This window comes from Diabrotica virgifera, chromosome 3 (genome assembly GCF_917563875.1).
Source record: "Diabrotica virgifera virgifera chromosome 3, PGI_DIABVI_V3a".
NCBI lineage: Eukaryota > Metazoa > Arthropoda > Insecta > Coleoptera > Chrysomelidae > Diabrotica > Diabrotica virgifera.
In genome coordinates, this window is record NC_065445.1 from 11,610,779 (window position 1) to 11,634,495 (window position 23,717).

General features: G+C 33.1%; 1 protein-coding gene across 44 annotated transcripts in view; it reads right to left on the reverse strand.

The window, feature by feature from the left end:
* Positions 1 to 23,717, reverse strand: part of LOC114349448 (uncharacterized) — a 140,671-nt gene that overhangs the window by 7,347 nt on the left and 109,607 nt on the right. For all 44 annotated transcript variants that reach the window (XM_050646319.1, XM_050646313.1, XM_050646307.1 and 41 more), the window contains 2 exons: positions 18,014 to 18,187; positions 13,655 to 13,810 (listed from right to left, as the gene is read on the reverse strand). In XM_050646319.1, coding sequence (XP_050502276.1) covers positions 13,655 to 13,810; positions 18,014 to 18,187 — 330 coding nt within the window. The remainder of the gene's footprint in view (positions 1 to 13,654; positions 13,811 to 18,013; positions 18,188 to 23,717) is intronic.

Genomic DNA, 23,717 nt, shown 5'->3' on the forward strand with positions numbered 1-23,717 from the left:
CACCTTACACTTTATTTATACATCCAGCAAAAGAAGCGTGATTCATTCTAATTCGTTCTGTTATCAATTATCATTCGTACTTCTGATACATCAGTAGATGGTTATACCTTAGCACACCAACTCGTTACTAATATATTTACATAGTAGTGTTCAATAAATAAGTATGAACAAGTAGTGTTTTATCAAACCAACCCTCACCTCCAGTTAATCAACACCCCGTATTTAACGAGTTCTATTATAAGCTGGAATCAAAGAAGCTGGACTACAATGACCTCAGGATTATATCGAATTTATACTATAAGCAACGAGCAAAAGTACGTGTTAACGATCAGCTGTCAGAGGAAATTGAAATCAGACGTGGAGTGAGACAGGGATGCGTGTTGTCGCCGGTTCTTTTTAATGCCTACTCGGAAGAGATCTTGAAAAAAGCTCTTGAGGGTGAAACAGCTGGAATAAAGGTAAATGGAGTTCCCATTAACAACATTAGATATGCGGATGATACTGTCATCTTAGCTGAAAATATTGAGGATCTTCAGAGGCTGGTGACCAGAATAGCAGAGTTTGGAGAAGAATACGGGCTAACAATGAATGTCAAGAAGACAAAGTTTATGAGAATATCGAAAACTCAAAGAAATAACGAAAATCTGGTCATAAACGGATCCAATATCGAACGAGTCGATCAATATGCATACCTTGGAACAATGATCAACTCTACAGGAGATTACTTACAGGAAATCAAAATCAGGATAGAAAAGGCTAGAGCAAATTTTAACAAAATGAGGAAAGTGCTCTGCACAAGACATTTGAAGTTGGAGCTAAGAGTTAGGTTGGCTAGGTGCTACGTTTTCTCGACTCTGTTTTATGCAATGGAAGCTTGGACCTTGAATGCTGCATCAATGAAAAAACTAGAATCATTCGAGCTGTGGGTGTACAGAAGAATTTTGAAAATATCGTGGACAGAACACGTTACAAACACAGAGGTTCTGAGAAGGATGAATAAAGAAATGGAAATCCTAAATACCATCAAAACAAGAAATGTGGAATATCTCGGACATATTACACGTGGAGAGAGATACAGCTTGCTCCAATTGATTATTCAGGGAAAGATTCAAGGAAAGAGAAGCATAGGGAGACGCAGAATATCGTGGCTGCGCAACCTGAGAGAGTGGTACGGATGTACATCAAATGAACTTTTCAGAACAGCCATCTCTAAAGTACGAATAGCTATGATGATTGCCGACCTCCGCCTCGGAGATGGCACTTAAAGAAGAAGATTATAAGTTCCAATACAGGGTGTTCCATTGGGAAAGTAACATACGTTAAGTGCAGAAAGAGGACACTTAGGAGGTCTCAAAAATACCATACTTAATGGGTCTTACTCCATTAATAACAAAGATACTGAGTGTTTTATCTATTTTGCCATTTTCTTAATTGGTTCATAACTTTTTAACCACACCGTATATTTATTTTATATTTGGCACGCAAATATCGTTTAAGGTGTATAATAAATTAATTTATTTACAATTGTAAAAAATCCAGGTCCAAATTAAAAAAAATTGGAAAAATATTCCAACCCAAAAACAACACCCTGTACATTAAATTTTTTTTAAATGGATTTTTTAGTTGAAATGAGGATGAAAATCTAAATTTAGTGGTATACTTTGAATTTTTGGCAAAATGATTTTTCTGGTCAAATTTTGAATTTAAATTCTGTAATTATGTGAATTTCGAGAGTTCTAAGTAGAAAAAAATTGAAATACAGCTTACAACTTGTCAACCGCACTGTATATTCATTTTATATTTAACACGCGAATATTCTTTTAGGTGTCCAATCAATTAATTTATTTACAAATAAAAAAATCCAGGTCGGGATTAAAAAATATTGTATAAATGTTCCGACCCAAAAAACACCCTGTATATTAAATTTTTTTAAAATGGATTTTGCATTTGAAAAGAGGATGAAAAACTAAATTTAATGGTATACTTTGAATTATCGGCAAAATAATTTTTCTGGTAAAATTTTGAATTTGAATTCTGAAATTATGTGAATTGCGAAGCTCAAAGTAAAAAAAATTAAAATATGATTTAATTTTAATTAATACCATTATTTAATCTAAATTGGTAAAATAATAACATTTTGACACATAATAATTTTTGATGGTGGTAATTTTGAATAAGTACTTTAGTTTTGAATAGTTATGCTGCACATGTCATTTTCTCTGTTTTGTTATAATTTTTAGATACTTTGTTGATTAAAGTGATGTATTCTTTATTGACTCTTTATTATTTATTCATTATTTAAAGATGAATATTCGCCATAAACTATTTGTCACAGATAATAAAAAAACACTGAAATGTTTTAACATTTTACCAATTTAGATTAAATAATGGTATTAACTAAAATTAAGTCGCATTTTAATTCTTTCTACTTAGAGCTCTCGCAATTGACATAATTTCAGAATTCAAATTCAAAATTTTATCAGAAAAATCATTTTGCCGAAAATTCAAAGTATACCACTAAATTTAGTTTTTCATCCTCAATTCAAATGCAAAATCCATTTAAAAAAAAATAATATACAGGGTGTTCTTTTGGGTCGGAACATTTTTACAATATTTTTTAATCCAGACCTGGATTTTTTATAATTGTAAATAAAATAATTGATTGGACACCTAAAAGAATATTCGCGTGTTAAATATAAAATAAATATACAGTGCGGTTAACAAGTTGTAAGTTGTATTTAATTTTTTTTCTACTTAGAGCTCTCGCAATTCACATACATAATTTCAGAATTCAAATTCAAAAGTTGACCAGAAAATTCATTTTGCCAAAAATTCAAAGTATGCCACTAGATTTAGTTTTTCATCCTCTTTTTGACTAAAAAATCCATTTTAAAAAATTTTAATATACAGGGTGTTTTTTTGGGGTCGGAACATTTTTACAATATTTTTTAATCCAGACCTGGATTTTTTATAATTGTAAATAAAATAATTGATTGGACACCTAAAAGAATATTCGCGTGTTAAATATAAAATAAATATACTGTGCGGTTAACAAGTTGTAAGTTGTATTTAATTTTTTTTTCTACTTAGAGCTCTCGCAATTCACATAATATCAGAATTCAAATTCAAAATTTGACCAGAAAAATCATTTTGCGGAAAATTCAAAGTATACCAGTAAATTTAGTTTTTCGTCCTCTTTTCAACCAAAAAATCCATTTTAAAAAATTTAATGTATAGGGTGTTGTTTTTGGGTCGGAACATTTTTCTAATATTTTTTAATCCGGGCCTGGATTTTTTACATTTGTAAATAAATTAATTTATTATACACCTTAAAGGATATTTGCATGCCAAATATAAAATAAATATACGGTTTGGTTAAAAAGTTATGAACCAAATAAGAAAATGGCAAAGTAGATAAAACACCCAGTATCTCTGTTATTAATGGAGTAAGACCCATTAACTATGATATTTTTGAGACCGCGTAAGTGTCCTCTTTCTACAGTTAACGTATGTTACTTTCCCAATGAAACACCCTGTATAGAGAACATAAATGACTGGACACTGAAAAGGAAAAAATAATGGTATAGCCATATAAGCAGAATGGGAGAAGGAAGACTGATTAAGATAGCACGAGACAGATCACCAAACGACCGAAGAAGTATAGGAAGGCCAAGGAAGAGATGGAGTGCAAACTGGATATCTGATGAGGAGGCATCCGAAGATGGAACAGGCGCGAGCCTATTAGGAAAGTAGAAGGAAGAAGAAGAATAAATGTTTTGATTAGACTCAGCCCTAAATAACAGAATAACCAGTAAAATATCGTAAAATTATCGCAAAATATTAATCGTGATCTTATGGGTCTTTTTTAGAAGTTGATATTTTTACATTCATGTAACGTAAATAATCTTGTTCTTACACTGTTCAGCAAAGGACACGTTGAAAACGAAGTAAGGGTTCAAGTAAATATAGCAAATATACTAGCAGAATGCCTTAATAACACTACGGCCCGGACGGTACTTTATGTCTCGATTAACAGCCGGTTAGTTAACCGGAGTTTAATCGGGACCTCTTTAGGGTCTCTTGCGTTGTAATAAATGCATAGTTACACCCGAAAATCAACTTGAAACCATAATAATTGTGACAGTTCTCATATTTATGACATTGCATCGCAAATTCCATTTGAGAAAATTTGCTATACATTTTTGGACATTTTTTTGGGTTTAAGTTATTTTTTGGGTGTACCTAACTACAGTGATATTATGCAAAGAATTATAGTCCAGGGTAATAAGGTTTTTTCCATGACACTCGAGCAGCCAGGGTACTGAAGCATTTTTTCGACAGGTAATACCTATAAGAGCAAATTGTAACTATTTCCTGCATAGGATCTAGCGGCCATTTTTATTTATAAACAATTAAGTGTCAAAAAATGGCATTTTTCCCTTTTTTTCGAATCAATGGAAAACAGGGAAACTTATGATTTTTTTAGTACAAATATCTTTGAGTTTATGGAAAAAGCTTTAAAATGACGTATTACACAGTTTGATATACTCATTTATTGTTAATATAATTGCGAAAAAAGGTCGGAATTGCAAAAAAATTAATTTCGCAATATCTATTGTAAAAATTAGTGTACAGCTTTGAAATTTTTGTCATATAAGGATTCTTTGGTGCTTAATATGTGATAAAAATTTCAATGCGATTCATTTAATTGTTTAAATTTTATTCAAATTGTTTATCCCAGAGAGCATTTTTTTTGAAATAACAAAAGTCAGAAAAAAATGAAGTTAGAACCAATCTACAGGTGTCAAATGAAAAAGCATGAGCTATATTTTTAACTTGGTTTGAAAAAAGCGAATAAAAAATGGATTTAATATTAATAAATAATTATGCAAAAGTATCGTAAATCTTTCCTTATAAACTGTCTATTTTGTTATATAAGAAATTATATACATTTATTACAATTTTTTATCAATTATGATATCAATAACATTACTTAGTAGTTGTGCACTTAAAACAGGGTAAAAAAGTTAATTTTTTTTGGAAAAAGTTATTCAAAAAGTTTATAAGGAAAGATTTACGATACATATTTACGATGCATAATTATTTATTACTAACAAATGCATTTTTTATCCGCCTTCTTTAAACCACGTTGAAAATATAGCTCATGCTCGTCCATTTGACACCTGTGGAATGGTTCTAACGTCATTTTTTTCTGACTTATGTTATTGCAAAAAAATGCTCTCTGAGATAAACAATTCGAATAAAATTTAAACAATTCAATGAATCGCTTTGAAATTTTTACCTCATATTAAGAGGATGGGTACGTATTTTCGGCTACAATGTTATTCAAATGGGGATTCATTTTTTTCGATTCCTGAGAAAACTAATAAGTATTTTTGAAAAATTTAAACGCAGAATGAAAGATTACGTTATTAGCTAGGGCCGAAAGTCCCTGAGAACTTCTATAATGTTTATTTTAATAACTTACAGGGGTGAAAAACTAAGAGAAAATTTAGTGTGATTTTTAATTTCAAATATATCATTCAAAATAAACCTTTTATTTATTCTAAGAGACTTTCGGCCCTCGGTAATAATTTAGTCTTTCATTCTGCGTTTAAATGTTTCAAAAATATTTATTGGTTTTTTCAGGATTCGAAAAAAATGAACACAATGCCGTGGTAATATTTTCCAAATCTATCTTTGTCTTACAACGCACTCAGCTGAATATAATATCATCAGCATATTATATTGTCAGTCAGACACTGACAATCAGTGACAATTTTAAATATTTGACATTGCATCGGGAATATGTTGAGTTATTGATAAAATTAAATAATTGATTTAAGACGTGAACTTAATAAAATGTTATTTATTGTGTATTATTTGTGGAAGATCCAAGCAGAGAATACATCAGGATAATATATTCTGTGATCCAAGTATTTTGTTGTTAAATATGTTCAAATTTGTAAGCGTTCCATAATATATTATTAAAAAATCACTTTAACACTTTTCCTCTTTTCTCGATTGAGTATTAGTCTTTGTTGTACAAATAAATTATTACAATCACTGAATACATAGTGAAAAAATTATCACATTTATTAACTGAATTAATAATTTGCAATTATAAAAATAACAGTTATCCAAGAACATTCAAAACCCATCTCTTTAAATTAAGGATGACATTTTCAAGTAGAATGACATTCTAGTAATGGTTTCATATACATACCAGTGTGAATTTTACTACACTTAATTTGCCGTGTAAAGACAGAAAAAGTAGGGATACACGTAAAATATTTGCGAATTATGTACCCATAGCCTTAAGCACCAAAGAACCCTTAGAGCAAGGACACACCAGGCGGCACGCGTCGAATCGACGTCGAGGCAGCGTAAAACACATGGCGCGGTATAACAGCGGCAGCTATGCTACGATTTAAAGTATTTGTATTTCGTTGTTGCCAAATTTAGTCGCGTGTTGGCTGCTGTACGATAAGATGTCTGAAAGTTATGACGATTTGTCTTTTGTAATAAATACAAGTGTATTTTATCTTAGATTAAAAAAAAAAGAAACGCAGATATTGGATACATCCGATCATAAAGGAACGAAATTATAAGGGATTTTATACACATTATATTAACATTAATAAAATAATTATTAGTGAGTATTACTATATTTTATTATTATATTTTTATAATATTTTATTTAGATTAAAATCCATTTTATTATTAAAATAAAAGCCGTGTTCAAGAAATAACACCGTTATGAGGGAAAGCATATCACCTAAGAAAAACTATTAATAACGCTAAGAGGCATTCCATTCTATGGTACGCCACTGAGCAAATACAGGTGTTAAATTAATTAAAAAAATTATTCAAATTAAAGCCAAAGTACGTATCGAGAAAGACGAAAACCAGAATATACAAAACCGTAATAAGAGCAACAGCCACCTACAGATGTGAGACATGGGTGCTAAATAAAACAGAAGAAAAAAAGATATAGAGTTGAGAACGGAACGTGCTAAGAGCTATTTTCAGGGGAAAGAATACAGATACAGAAGACGGCTGGCATAGAAGCACCAATCAAGAATTAAGGATGCTTTACAAGGAACCAAGTGTAACAAGATACACAAAGTCATAAAGAATCAGGTGGGCAGGTCATGTCGAGAGGATGGATAAGGGAAGAATGCCAAAGATGGTACTGCACAGAAGACCAGTTGGGACTAGGAGACGAGGTAGACCAAGAAAAAGACGGCAAGAAAGTTTCAGGAAGGTGTAGTATCGATGGAAATTACACACTGGAAAGAGGAGCTGAAAAATAGGATATAGTGGAGAACCATAGTTCAGCAATTTTTACATAGACATCAAATAAAATTATATATAAATTATTAGCATAAACTGTATTATCTAAAATTGTAAATACAAGGCCTGTAGAGCATAATAAATAAAATAATAAATAAATAACTAAAATAATAAATAATAATAAATAAGGTTTTTTTATTATTTTGTTTGAATATTCATCAATGCGCATATCCCAAATAGCTGGTCTCATCTGAATTTCATTAATTAATTTTTCTACATGTGTATTTCCCATCACAAAAACACGATCTGACAACACTCACTACAGAATTCGATAGAAAACAGCTCAAACGTGTGTGTCATACAACGATAGACGCATTTATGATATGCCGTCGAAGTCATAAAACCGATTGGCGGTGGATGGGTTCCAGGATATGTCGCCAGTAAGCCGCTGCATGGGTTATATGCTGTGTTACCTCTTAGAGGTAACACAGACGGGGCGGCGTACGTCGACTGAACCCCCGCTGAGATGTCGACAGCGACGCATCCCTTACTATACTTTGATGCAGTAACACACACCAGACGCTCTTAAAATTTTCGATGCAGCGGCTTACTGGCGACATATCCTGGAACCCATCCACCGCCAATCGGTTTTATGACTTCGACGGCATATCATAAATGCGTCTATCGTTGTATGACACACACGTTTGAGCTGTTTTCTATCGAATTCTGTAGTGAGTGTTGTCAGATCGTGTTTTTGTGATGGGAAATACACATGTAGAAAAATTAATTAATGAAATTCAGATGAGACCAGCTATTTGGGATATGCGCATTGATGAATATTCAAACAAAATAATAAAAAAACCTTATTTATTATTATTTATTATTTTATTTATTTATTTATTATTTTATTTATTATGCTCTACAGGCCTTGTATTTACAATTTTAGATAATACAGTTTATGCTAATAATTTATATATAATTTTATTTGATGTCTATGTAAAAATTGCTGAACTATGGTTCTCCACTATATCCTATTTTTCAGCTCCTCTTTCCAGTGTGTAATTTCCATCGATACTACACCTTCCTGAAACTTTCTTGCCGTCTTTTTCTTGGTCTACCTCGTCTCCTAGTCCCAACTGGTCTTCTGTACAGTACCATCTTTGGCATTCTTCCCTTATCCATCCTCTCGACATGACCTGCCCATCTGATTCTTTATGACTTTGTGTATCTTGTTACACTTGGTTCCTTGTAAAGCATCCTTAATTCTTGATTGGTGCTTCTATGCCAGCCGTCTTCTGTATCTGTATTCTTTCCCCTGAAAATAGCTCTTAGCACGTTCCGTTCTCAACTCTATATCTTCTTTCTTCTGTTTTATTTAGCACCCATGTCTCACATCCGTAGGTGGCTGTTGCTCTTATTACGGTTTTGTATATTCTGGTTTTCGTCTTTCTCGATACGTACTTTGGCTTTAATTTGAATAATTTTTTAATCAATTTAACACCTGTATTTGCTCAGTGGCGTACCATAGAATGGAATGCCTCTTAGCGTTATAAATAGTTTTTCTTAGGTGATATGCTTTCCCTCATAACGGTGTTATTTCTTGAACACGGCTTTTTAATACTCACTAATAATTATTTTATTAATGTTAATATAATGTGTATAAAATCCCTTATAATTTCGTTCCTTTATGATCAGATGTATCCAATATCTGCGTTTCTTTTTTTCTTTAATCTAAGATAAAATACACTTGTATTTATTACAAAAGACAAATCGTCATAACTTTCAGACATCTTATCGTACAGCAGCCAACACGCGACTAAATTTGGCAACAACGAAATACAAATACTTTAAATCGTAGCATAGCTGCCGCTGTTATACCTCGCCATGTGTTTTACGCTGCCTCGACGTCGATTCGACGCGTGCCGCCTGGTGTGTCCTTGCTCTTATTTGACAAAAATTTCAAACCTGTACACTAATTTTTACAGCAGTTATTGTGAAAATATTTTTTTTGAAATTTCGACCTTTTTTGGCAATTATATTAACAATAAATGAGTATATCAAACTTTGTAATATGTCATTTTAAAGCTTTTTCCATAATCTCAAAGATATTTGTACTAAAAAAATTATAAGTTTCACTGTTTTCCATTGATTTGAAAAAAAAGGGAAAGATGCCATTTTTTGACAGTTAATTGTTTATAAATAAAAATGGCCGCCAGATCCTACGCAGGAAATAGTTACAATTTGTTAATATAGGTATTACTTGTCGAAAAAACGCTTCAGTACCCTGGCTGCTGAAGTGTCACGAACAGGGTATATTTTTGTTTTATTACCCTGGCCTATTATGGTGCCTTGCAGATTTAAAATACGTTTATCTCGAAAACGGTTGAGTTTAGCGAGATGAATGTAGTATACATTTTTTAAGTAAAAATATTAAGAGAATAAAATTTTTGAGTTTTTCATAGCCTTTCAGGCACCACATACGCCTGAAAGGCGTATGTGGTGCCCTCTGGGCAATACATAATTTTTGGTGGTGAATTTAGATTTCTTGTCCCGAAAAACCTCCGCTTACCAAATTTCGTGCTATTACCCCATGCCTGTTGGAAAATATTCAAGAATAAAAATAAAACAAACCTTTAATTTTGACACTCTGTATTTCGGTTACTATCAACTTTCGTACTAAGGTAAGTTAGCCTTATTCGACCTATTTTAGCCTCAGGAACCTAAGGTTAAGCTATGGTCCATTCTTTACCAAACACCCTATATAAGGCCAGTATAAGAACAATAATGACGTACGCATCACAAACAAGACCCAAGATAGCTAAATCACAGAAACTGATAGAAATAGCAGAAATGAAAATACTCGCTGAAGAAGAATTACAGGAACCACGCTGAGAGACCGAATAAGAAGTGACGACATCCAAACATGTAATGTACAGGGTATAACCGAATAAATACTGGATAGAAAAAAAGAATGGAACAATGACATCAGTCGTTAAAATAGCAAGATGCAAATGACCAAGTTGTAAAAAACTATTGGGCGACAGCGCAATAGACGAAGTGACAATTTTCAATAGAGATAACCATTGTCATAAAGGAAGAAGAAGAAGAGCACCAACAAGAAGAAGAAAAATATGAAGGTCATTGAACAATGACACTCCTGATTTATTCAATGTTAAAACGTTCCATAGTCTTTTTATGGAGGTTTGATTCTGTCTAATGATGGATCTAATTAATAAAATCATTTCAATTCCAAAATCATACAACAATAACAAATATCCTACAAACAAGATACCAAAACCATGGTGGGATAATAACTGCGAATTAGCTGCAAATAACCGCAAAACAGCATATAGACATTATAAAACAAATCCTAATCTTCACAATCTAATTGAATACAAAAAATTAGATGCCTTAGCAAAGAAAACTTTTAAAATTAGAAAAAAACAAACTTGGATAAATTACTGCGAAAGCTTAAACTCCAACACTCCAATCAGCGACGTCTGGAAGAAAGTAAATCGCTACAAAAACCGAAAGCAGTCCAATCAACTTCCGATAAACACCGAAGCTGCATGGATAGAAGAGTTCCATTTCAAGATTTCACCTCCTTGGGTTCCAAGTCAGATAAATGAAGCTACAGTTACCGTACCCAGAGAAAACTTCAATCTAGAGAAACCATTTGAATTATGGGAATTAAATCATGGACTCAAGCAAAAAAATAGTTCATCTCCAGGGATGGACTGTATACCATATTCTATGCTATATTTTCTACCTACAGAATATAAACTATTATTACTACAAATTTTTAACACTATATGGCAAAACAAAAATTTAATTCCCAAAGCATGGAAGGACTATATTGTATTACCTATAAAAAAGCCAGGAAAGGCAGATAACAAAGTTGAATCTTACAGACCTATATCTTTAAGTTCCTGTATACTAAAAACTCTAGAGAGATTAATCAAAAATCGGCTTGAATACTGGCTTGAGTCCGAAGATATCCTTCCCAAATCTCAGTACGGCTTCCGAAAATCCAGGTCTACACAAGATGCGCTCACTTCCCTAGTCTCTTCTTTACAGGTCAATTTTACAAATCAGGCGTCGACAGCTGCAGCATTTATAGATGTAACTTCAGCGTTTGATAACATAAATTTAGATATTCTTTATAAAAAATTAGTACATCTTGGAATGCCACTTAAAATTTCAAATTTCATTGTATCCTTATACAAGAATAGATGGACTTACTTAAAAATAAACGAGAAGCTTTTACCACCAAGGTTAACGAGTATAGGTATACCACAGGGTAGTATTTTAAGTCCACTTCTCTTTTCATTGTACAATATAGATTTAGAGCATATAGTACCTCCACACTCTAATATTTTACAATTTGCAGATGATGTTGTGTTGTACACCTCCCATTCTTCCCTAGACATTTGTAGACGTCAACTTGAATTTACATTAGATTGTGTAAAAAGTGATTACCATTCTCTAGGCTTATCCATATCAACCACAAAGATTGAAATTTGTTTTTTCTCCAAAAAACGCCAAATTCCTCAAGGCACCTTCAAATTAGGTAGAATAGAATTTCCGATAAAAAATTGTGTTAAATATCTTGGGACGTATTTGGATCGTAAATTGTTATGGAAGGATCAAATTCATTATATTATAAAGAAATCAGAAAATTCTATGAATATCCTTAGAGCTTTTTGTAGAACCGGTTGGGGAGCTGACCCGAATATTGCATTGCTATTCTATCGCTCAATGATTCGACCAATTTTCGACTATAGTTGTCATTTATATGGGTCTGCGTCAACAGGATATCTTAATAAAGTTGAAATCCAAAGGAATAAATGTTTGAGACTCTGTCTCGGTTACTTAAAATCTACTCCTATTACTATTATTGAGATTGAAGCTAAGGAACCACCACTTACTCTACGTAGACAGTTTTGTACAGATACGTTTGTAGCTAGAGCTATTTCAAAAAACGTCAGCTACTTAAGGACTATTCGTAACTTGAATATATTAGATTTAAGCCATAAATATTGGTGTACTAAAAAAACTCCCATATACGTTGAAAGCTACAGGAAGTTGACAATGAATGAAAACCAAATGTACAAAAATAAAATACCTTTAATTTACACTAAACCTCCTGAAACTCTCTTTTCCAAGGTGATACAAACAAACTACATGGATTCAAACCTTCCAGGCAATATTATCAACAAAATAATTAAAGACCTTGAAACATAGGTGGCCTATGTTTCAATATATTTTTACTGACGGCTCCAAAATTCAAAATAAAACCGGATGTGCAATATATCACTGGAATTCTGAATACAAAGAATCACGCCGATTGCCTAACGAAGCTTCAATATATACTGCCGAATTATCCGCTTTATTACTTGCGTTAAAATATATAGCCTCTGTTGGTATGGACAATTATATCATTTTCACCGATTGTAGAAGTATTGTGGATAAACTCACTTCTATCCAATCGACAAAAAATCTAAACCACATTGAGATAGAAATTAAGAGTCTATATTATGATTTTACTTCCTCGGGCAGTTCAATTATTATTTGTTGGGTAAAAGGACCTTCTGGAATATTAAGAAATGAAGAAGTCGATAAATTAGCTAAATCTGCAGCTTTAACCAAACAAAACATAAGCAACATACTTCTACCAGTAACCGATATAGATAATATCAATAAAAACCATTGCAAACAAAATTGGCAACGTGTATATAACCAAAGTACAACGGGAATAAATTTTAGAAATTTCCAGCCACTAATTCCCAATGAGAGATGGTTTAAACAAGAATCAAATAGGCTATTTATAAAAACAATAAACAGAATGAGGTCAAATCACGCACTAACCCCAGCATACAAACACAGCATAGGTATTAGTGATAACCCATATTGCACCTGTGGTGGAATAGGAGATCTACAGCACCTCATATTGGAGTGTGGACTGTACAGACAAAATATGAAAGTAATGTATGACAAGTTAATTGATCTAAATTGTCCTTTACCTGTCAATTTAAACGAAATTCTTTTTCCAAAAAATAAGCAGACGTTACAATGTCTTTACGAATATGTAACGTCCTGTAAATTTAAATTTTAAATAGGCTTAGATAATAAAATTATAAAATTGTAAAAATATCACACAAAATTGAAAAATGTATCCATTAATATAGTATAACACTCTGTAAATTTAGATAATAAGTAGGCTTAGATATTAACTTAAAATTGTTATTGTAATACCGTACAAAAAAACACAAATAGTCTGGCTAATTGGCTCTGTCAAAGCCATTAATAAAATAAAAAAAAAATTAATAAAACTTAATAAATTACATTCTATTCTTACCATTTGATAAATCGCATTCTATATATTCGTCTAAAACATTGGTGACAACAACCATATCGTCACTGCTGAATTCTCCTTTGGACACGATATACTGAGCGTCATTGATCAATTTCGGGAACTGAATAGATTCTGTAGGATTATTGTCGTTGTCGTAATCTGTAAAAAAAAACATTATAAATATTACAAATCTGTGAAAAAAGAATAAATAAATTGTACTAAGTTGGTCTATATAGATTTTTTTATTTATTTTGTCATCAGCTATTCTATCCATCGCATCGTTGGATGTAATGCTCCCTTAGGTGTATCAACGGCGGATCCAGCAACCTTGCAAGGAGGGGGCAATGAAATAAAAAAATTTCCGTCACTCGCGTACGCAGGATTCTTTTTCGGTATGGGCAGTTACTTTATTTTTCTTCATTTACCATGTCCTTTCATAACATTGGTTACTATCATAGCTATCTTAATTTTATTCACTGCCACCCTAAATCAACCACGAATTGATTTTTCGTCCTGGACTGCGTTTGCTTCTATTTTCACTTTTCATAATATTTTGTAGCAACCTTTATTTGAAACTTCTCATCACATAACCAAAATACTCCACTTTTCTCTTCTTGATGCCTTCTATAATATCAGTAGTCTTGCTGAGACGTTCTAGTATTATTGTGGAGTTTCGAATCTTCTTCACCCAAGATACTTTTAAAATTCTTCTATAGAACCACATTTCGAAAGCCTGCAGGCGATTTAGGTAAGTAGATCGATTTTATTCACAGTCCAAGACTCGACACCACACAGTAAGACCGAGAACACGTACTTTGAAGAAGGAATTCTGTTTTATGTTTCATTCCGTTATTCAGTTATCAACAGGACACAAAACCCACTACTTATTTTCAATCGTAATTATCTCTTTCTTAAAAAAAGGCGGCACCAGGCGAAGTCTCAAGGAGGGGGCAATTGACCCCATTGACCCCCCCTTAGATCCGCGCCTGAGGTGTATCCACTCATTTCTGTTCGTTGTTTTTTGCAGTCCTTTTTGACCAGATATTTCTTTTGATATCATCAGTCTATCTGATACCACGCAATACACGGTACAATTCCTGAAACGGATTAAGCGTATAGTGTGGAGTGAAACGCTACAAATTATTTTCGGACCGTTACACTATGTGTCCAATTTGGCTATGTCGATGGCAGGGTGTGAGCCGGTGCGTTGTCAAGGTGGAAGAGCACTTAGGTAGAACAACGTAGAAACTCCTTCAGATTACGCTTAATTAGCTTCAAAAACTACCCTGAGCCTGAAAAACTACTCTGAAGTGGTTTTACGGTTGCGACGGTTGTTTGCCCATCATGTCGACAGCTTTCTCATGTCCAAAATTTCATTCAGGATATGACTCCCATGGTCTTTTGAGATTTTACTGTCTCAGATATTTGGCGCGTCTTCATTCAGCGGTCTGCCAATAAGAAATCGTGGATTTTTTCACGTTATCCTCCGTGGTAGCCCTTTTCGGTCACCATGACTTCTTAAAGACCGACGTGCGACCACGTTGAAGCGCGTTAAACCAATTTTTGATGGTCGCCATCGAAGGACAAGAGTCATTGTACACTGCAACTAAGCGTTCTTTTTAGAGTCGACATCCGACCGATATTGCTCTTTTTCATTTTCTTCTTCTTCTTCTTCTTCTTCTTCTTCTTCTTCTTCTTCTTCTTCTCTTTGTATAGACATGACTTTGTCTGTTTTTTCAATGTGCCTCTAGTAAGTTGTCGTTCCATCGTTTTCGTGGTCTTCCCACTGATCGTCTTCCTATTGGGGAACCGTCTCTCGCTGTCCTGACTACCCTATTTGTTGTCATTCGGCTTATGTGGTCATTCCATTCTATTCTTCTGTTTCTTACCCAGTTGTTAATGTTATCCACCTTGCATCTTCGTTGTATATCTGTACTTCTAGCTCTGTCCCATAGAGTCTTACCATCGATTTTTCGAAGGGTTTTCATCTCCGCTGTTTCGAGCAATCTTTTTGTCCTCTCTGTGTCGGGTCGTGTTTCTGCCGCGTATGTCATTATTGGTCTGATGACTGTTTTGTAAATTCTGCCTTTCATTTCTTTTCCGATATTTTTATTTCTCCATATTGTGTCATTCAGGCAACCTGCGGCTCTGTTTGCTCTATTCACTTGATCTTCCACTTCTGTTTCGAGTCTTCCGTAGCTAGATAATGTGATGCCTAGGTATTTAAACTCGATCACTTGTTCTATTTTCTGACCTTCCAGCTCCAATTGACATCTTATTGGATCTGCTGTTATAACCATGCATTTTGTCTTTTTTGAGGAAATTAACATGTTAAATTTTCTGGCGATTATGTTGAATTGGTGCAGCATACGTTGTAAATCATCTTCACTTTGAGAGATAAGTATTGCATCGTCCGCATAGCAGATTATTTTAAGTTGTTTTTCTCCCATTTGGTATCCTTTTTTAGTTCTGACTTTTTTTATTATTTCGTCCATGATCAGGTTAAACAATAAAGGATTCAAGGAATCCCCCTGTCTTATCCCATTCAATTGGGTTAGTTAGTTCATCTTCCAGTTTTACTTTTATTGTGTTGTTCTGGTAGATGTTTTCTATCGTTTTAATTATTCCCAGAGGTTCCTCTCTCGAGTATAACAAGTGGATAACGTCCTTTAATGTGACCCTGTCAAATGCTTTCTTAAGGTCCACGAAACATAAATATGCAGGTTTGTTGTATTCCAACGATTTCTCTTGAACTTGCCTCATTATAAATATAGCGTCAGTGCATGACCTTCCCGACCTAAAACCTTGTTGTTCTTCTGCTAATGTTATAATTTCATTTAACTTGTTTGTTATCACTTTTGTTGTTAATTTTAATGTTGTGTTTAATAAGTTAATCCCTCTGTAATTCTCCGGGTCTGATTTGTCTCCTTTTTTGAAGAGAGGTATTGGGATGCTTGATCTCCATTCTTGTGGTATTCTGTTTTGTTCTATTATTTTTTGTATTAGTTTTAATAGTTGTTTAGTTAGATCTTGTCCTCCGTACTTTAGGAGTTCGTACGATATTCTGTCCTCTCCTGGAGATTTTCTATTTTTTAATTTTCTTAATGCTTCCTTTACCTCTCCCTCCTCGATGTTTATTTCTTCGTTTGTCGTAACTTCAGGTGTTGGTGGTTCATTATCGTCGCCTGGGTCCCGGTGAATTCGTAACTATTTTAATCCCCTATCCTAATTACAGGCCAATTGGTAACTCTGGCCTCAGGTAATTTGTCGGTAATAAACCAATCAACTACCGGTGAATTCGTAACTAAATAAAGGTATAATATTTTAGACTTGAAATAAACATATGGAAAATCTCTTTGCTTTTAAATTATCAGATGGATTTAAATAATTTATCATTGCTAAACATCTAAATTTTGAATTTACAATTACTTGATAAAAACCAAGCTCGTGTAGAGCTATACTAGATGGAAATAATATTTATAACACGTGTTAATGAAAGACTATAATATTGTTTTAGTTATTTTATTAAGATGTTTCAATTTTTGCTATTTTTTATAGGTACATATAATACAAATATATAATGTTTTTAAGCAAACCAAGAAACATTCGGTTTAGATTTAAGGTATTAGATTTAATCAATGGTTTCGAATTCACCTGAAGAAAGTTCGAGTTGGCAGGTCAGGTAATAGAAAAGTTACGAATTGGCCGGTGTACATTTTGATTTGAAAATTTTTGTCATTAAAAGTTACGAGTTGGCGCGTGTCCCGTCGCCTTTAGCAAATAGAGATCGGAAGTAGTCTGCCCGTGTTTCCTTCTGAATGTGTTTCGCTTTTATTAATTCGTTCATCTCCTTTCTTTGCCCTCTGATCATTCTCCATACTTCTTTTTGTGTTCCATAGAAGTCGTGTTCCATCTGTTTTGAGAAACTCTGCCAGTGCTCCCTTTTTATTTGCCTCACTAAAGTATTCATTTCGTTTCTGATTCGTTTGTAGTGGTTGTATACCTGTTGTGTTTGTTTTCATTTTTTTCAAGAACAAAACTAACAGATCGATTCACAAATTATTAATACTATAATGCTTCTCAGAGACTTTTTTCAGTGCGTCACAAGTGACAGAAAAAATGGTACCTCCGTGATTATACACATTTATAACATTTATTCTAGTTGTTGATAGATTATCTATTACATACATAGTATCTATACGGCTAAAATCTAAAGTTCTTCTCAGTTTTTTAATGTGCAATTAATTTTAACGTCATATTTATATGAATGGACACACCTAAGGGAGAATTACATCCGACGATGAATGGAATAGCTGTTGATGATGATGATGATGATGATGATGATGGTGAAACCATACTTACCTCTAACTTGTAAATTTACCACTGTTGTTGCTGAACGGGTTGTAGTCTTGACTTGTGCATACAGTACTACTGGAATATTCGTTAAACTTCTAAGAGTCGTACTGGCAGCTGTATCCTTCAGACTGATACGGACCACTTTATTGGTATAAAGTACATCGAAATATTCATTGTATGCTGAAAACAGAAAACAATTAGGAGACATAATAAATCAATGTTGAAATAAGCTAAATTTCATAAAATAATTATGTAAAATTTGAGTGGTTATTTTACTTTAAAAGTATTATTAAAGTATCCTTTATAAAAGGTATATTTAGTTTAAAAGAACCCTTTCGGGCTAAATCACAGAACGTTTTCGGCATAGATATCCCATCTTCAGTGCTGCAATTAGGTATACATGTTTAAAACCACTAAATACGGATGAAAACCCTTTAAATGTTATCAAATCGGTATTAGATTACATGGTTGCTGACAATTTTATGCGATGTTAAAACCTTAAGTAGATTCACTTCCTTGCAACGTAAACTCACAACCAGAGACGGCTCTAGCCCATGTAGCGCCCGTGTGCAGTCAATGCCATGGCGCCCTTTGGTAGACACCCAGTCAAAATGGAATACATAGTTGAATAGGTACCTACCTAGTACTATAGTCCGTCCCATCTTGACTTTACAGTATAAGGAACATAGGAAATGGAGTCTTTATGAGAGTTTTTAGCTCGGTGATGCCGATTTTATCAAAAATAATTTGTAACGGACCATTAGAGAGATTAAATTAAAACTATTTTAGAAAGGCCATCCAGAATTTAAGGATTCATATGCGTAATAACTATAGTATATCAGATAAACTTAAACGCACACGAATCCTAAAATTGTAGAGTTCCTTTCTAAATTAGTTTTAATTTAATCTCTCTAATGTTTGATTACAAATTATTTTTGATAAAATCGGCATCACCGCGCTAAAACGCTCATAAGGACTGCATTGCCTATGTTCCTTATACTGTAAAGTCAAGGTGGGACGGACTATAGAATAGTCGGTTCGCTAAACTCAGACACAACTGGCTAGTGATTTTAGTCGGTAATTTTTTTGGTTTTGGCCAATTTTGCCAAAACTGGCAAAATTACTAACTAAACTATTTAGTAATTATTAACTATTTAGTAATTACTTTTTTTGCCAATTTTATCAAATTGGCAAAATTAGTTACCAAATTAACTAGCCAGTTATGTCTGAGTTTAGCGAACCGACTATACATAGAGTATTAGAGGATATTAGGTACGTTTATAATGTAAACAAAAATCCGGATGCAAATAGTGCAATATTACATGATGTTGGCAGCCAATATGTATTCACGGCATCAGAACAACCTGCCCAAATCTGTTAAAAATATTTAATTAAAAATGAACTTTTTTTATCTATGAGGTAAGGTTGAAAATTATGGTTGGGGAAATTTGACAGGTATGAGTACACGAGTAAATAGTTCTTATAGGAAGAAATTGGTTAGATGAATAAAAAAGAACAACTTTGTGATTTGTGATTATTTAAAAAAATAATAATTTATTAACGAATCATTTCAGGAAGCACATACTACAACATTGTTACGATAAATTCACATTGTCACAATAATTGAAATATCATTGAGATACATTAGAGATACATTAGAGAGTAAGAGAATATGAAGCATCTTCAGTATGACTTAGATGTTAGATGAAAAGAGAGATAGGAAATAGAGGATAACAAAAGAGGACGCCAAACAAGTTTTTAACGGGGAAACAGGTAAAACAAATAGAGAAGATAATTATTAGGTAATAAAATATTAAAGAAAATAAAATAAAATAAAAAAATTAAATAATTATTTAAAAATAAAATAGCAAAAGATGTGACGTTTATAACGTTACAACATATACTTATAAAAAAAGATACTTTTCGTGCTTTTGTATTAGTAAAATCTTGAATAATATCATTTACTTCAATTTTTAGTCCCAAGCAATTTGACCTTTATAGGTTCCACAACTGAATTAGGAATCATTGTCGGTATGTCTTCGAACGAATCAAAAGATTGCCGCCCGTCCGATGGACGCATAGCCTGGCGGGCAGCAATCTATAAATCGCGTGTCGCAAAGTGCCAATGTAATTTTTCATTAATCGTTTTAAAGCATATTTTATGTTAAAACAAAGTAAAGGACCCGCTCTTTGGCGCTCGGCGCCCCCAACATCCCGGCGCCCGTGTGCACCGCACACCCTGCACAATAGGTAAAGCCGCCTCTGCTCACAACGAGGATTACTGGCCCGGAGACATAGTCTTTAACCGTACATTACGTGGCAACATGGAATAATAGACTAATACAGTTTGTCTAATTTACTTACCGTTGCACGTCATTATCTGTGTCAGAGATCTAAGTTGACATTGTTGCCAAAATATAAAAAAATTCTGAATCCATTTTAAATCAAATAGATCACATAATTATTGCAAACTTGGATTATACAACAAAACAAATTAATATTCAATGTAAATAAATAAAAACATTAGAAATAGAAAATTAGAATTAAGTTATAATCTTACCTTAAAGCAGCGGTTCTCAATCTTTTTGAGTCATGTACCACCAAATACTTTTTATTATTTTTGGTACCACCTAACTGAAATACCTATCTAGCTGAATGATCTGATTAACTATAATAGTGGTGCTGATTTTGGCTGTTTTGTGTTTTGTGTACCACTACAAATAATGAAATATACCACCAGTGGTACATGTACCACAGATTGAGAACCGCTGCCTTAAAGTAAATAATAAAAACAATAAATATAATAAAACAAATAGGTACTTAGAGTAAAGAATAAAAACAAATCTAAAGTGTCACCACCGCAACTGTCAAATAAATGTTACTATATATATATATATATATATATATATATATATATATATATATATATATATATATATATATATATTGTTATATTTCTATTTGATATGAAAATTAAAATTTGATAATTATAAACAAAATTCAATTTAATATAAAATATTTTCAATTTTCTCAACCACGGGCATATAAATTTAGAACAACCTGTATACAACAAATTGTTATATTTAATTTTAAGAAGTGATTAGAAAAAGCTTACGGAACTCGGGACAATGCGCTTAGAAAAAACAAAGTGAATGGCGCATACCATTATCGTTGTTCGCGGAAGGTTCGATCATTAGCCTATGCTAAATAAAACTCAAGTGAAATCGATAATAGGTCATTATCGTTGTTCGCGGAAGGTTCGATCATTAGCCGATGCTAAATAAGACTTAGTGGAAATAGAGAATAGGTCATTAAATTTTGTAAATAGTAGAAAGTAATTTTAGAATGGGAATTAACTATTTTCTTTGAAATCCATTAAGCATATTTAGAAAGATTAAAAATTGGTTTTGAGGAAGACTGCGAATGAGAGTTGGTGGTGGAAGGTTGATTTGTGAATCTGGAAGGGATATTTAGAAAGTAGGGGAATGAATGACAAATAGAGATCAGAATGTTTTGAGCTGTCGAGAAGTGAAGTCCAGTAGTAGACGGTAGTGTACGGAGAGTGAGAAAGCCGGTGTAGTTCCGTGAGTGTGGAGTATCTATCGTGGAACGAGAGGTAGGCCAGGTTGAGAGTAAAAGAACCTCCTTGAGCCAAGAGTTCCCGGTAGCTGATTGCAGTTTCGAAAAAGGTAGAACACAGCATCACGACAGAAGCAGGAAACGAGAGCTATACGAGCTAGTTTCAAAGGAGAACATTACTGGAAGCCAGGACGAGGTTTTGATCGCAGCCAAGGATAGCAGGAAACGGGTCTTGTGTGAAGACATTCTCAGTTCACCAGAAAAAGGTCAGTCTCATTTGTTTGGACATGAATGTATGGGTTTTTCGTATTAAATACCACATTATAAATTGAAGAACATAATAAATAATATCAGAAAAGCTTCATCAAACTTAAATAGAATTGTTGCTAATAAATCCTAATAGTTAAATGTTAATAAAAACTTTCAATTGGAAACCAAAAGGAAATAAGATTCCCATTTGTAAATGTTATGTTTAAGAAAAATAAGATCTAGCAAATATTAAGCAGTGATTGCCATTTAAATAAAATAAACAATATTTTGATTATAATTGTAACCCATATATGTGTATTATTTTACACTTTTCTTCCCTATCCCAATTAGGAACCATTGAGAAATACTTAGAAGCCACGAGAGTAAGTAATTAATTTTATAATTCGCCCTGAGATTGAAAACATATTGATATGTGATCTGGTAAATTAATTAGATTATTATTAATACATTGATTAAATTAAATGACATATAAGAATATTATCTCATATCAATAATCAAGATCACATCAATATATATATATATATATATATATATATATATATATATATATATATATATATATAATGTTCTTGAACTCCTAAGTGGAGCATAGAGCTTCAGTGAAAACGCGCCATCGGGTTCTATTTTGCTCTAGGGCCTTCACCTCATTCCAAGACTTTCCTTGACTTCTTATCTCGTCCATGATGGATCTTCTCCAAGAGCGACCTCTTTTTCTTTTTCCTTGGGGATTCCACTCTAGGGCAGTTTTTGCAATACTGGAACTATCTTTTCGGAGTGTGTGACCTATCCACCCCTACTTTCTGGATTTTATTTCATTTTCTACCCTATTTTGTTGGGTCAGGTGTAGCAGATCTTCGATTCTGATGGTGTTTGGCCAGAAAATACGCACAATTCTTCGTAGACATTTGTTAACAAAGACCTGCAATTTGTCTGTAAGGGATTTTGTCACTTTCCAGGTTTCACATCCATAGAGTAGAACAGATATCAAATTTGACTGGACTATTCGGATCTTTGTCCTTGTAGTATATTCCCCAGACTTCCAAACAGGGTTAAGCATGCTGAATGCTTGTTGAGCTTTTCGTATCCTCATACGAATATCGTTTTCTGTACCTCCGCTTTCTGTTATGACACTTCCAAGGTACGTGAAGTTTTCCACATGTTCAATCTGCATGTTGTCAATATTAAATAGCGTGTTGTTCCTTGCGTTTATTCTCATGGTTTTGGTTTTACTAATATTGATTTTTAAACCTATTTTAATAAATTTAAATAAATGTTACTAATTTATGCCAAAATGTCAGCTTCGTTCGATTACAGTTACAGTGTGTTCCGAACAAATGTGCTTCATAAAAATGCTTTATAATCCATTCATCAAAATTAAACGAAACATATAATTGTGTATTTCTTTAAGTTAACATTAATAGAAATCTTCAAATATTATTTCTACGCGCATATAATAAAATATGTCTAGTGGCTGTAATTCCAGTGTACTCGAACACACCTACCGTCTAAATATTTCATGTTGATATCATGTGACGTCAGGGGCTATGACGCGGATGACGTGCAACGGTAAGTAAATTAGATGGAGTATATACAAAATATGAGTGAGACATGACCAACTAATTGAAATTCTACAAAGCATAGGAATTGATGATAAGAACATCCGAATTGTAACAAGTCTCTACTGGAATCAGACAGCCAGGGTAAAAGTCGGCAATGCGTTTACAGAGAGCATTGATATCAGAAAAGGTGTGCGACAGGGATGTGTTCTCTCCCCTCTTCTTTTTAATATCTATATATATGATCGGTTTAGAACGTCTTGCGGCATTGTCCGATTCCCAAATTCCATTCCTTCCTATTTTGC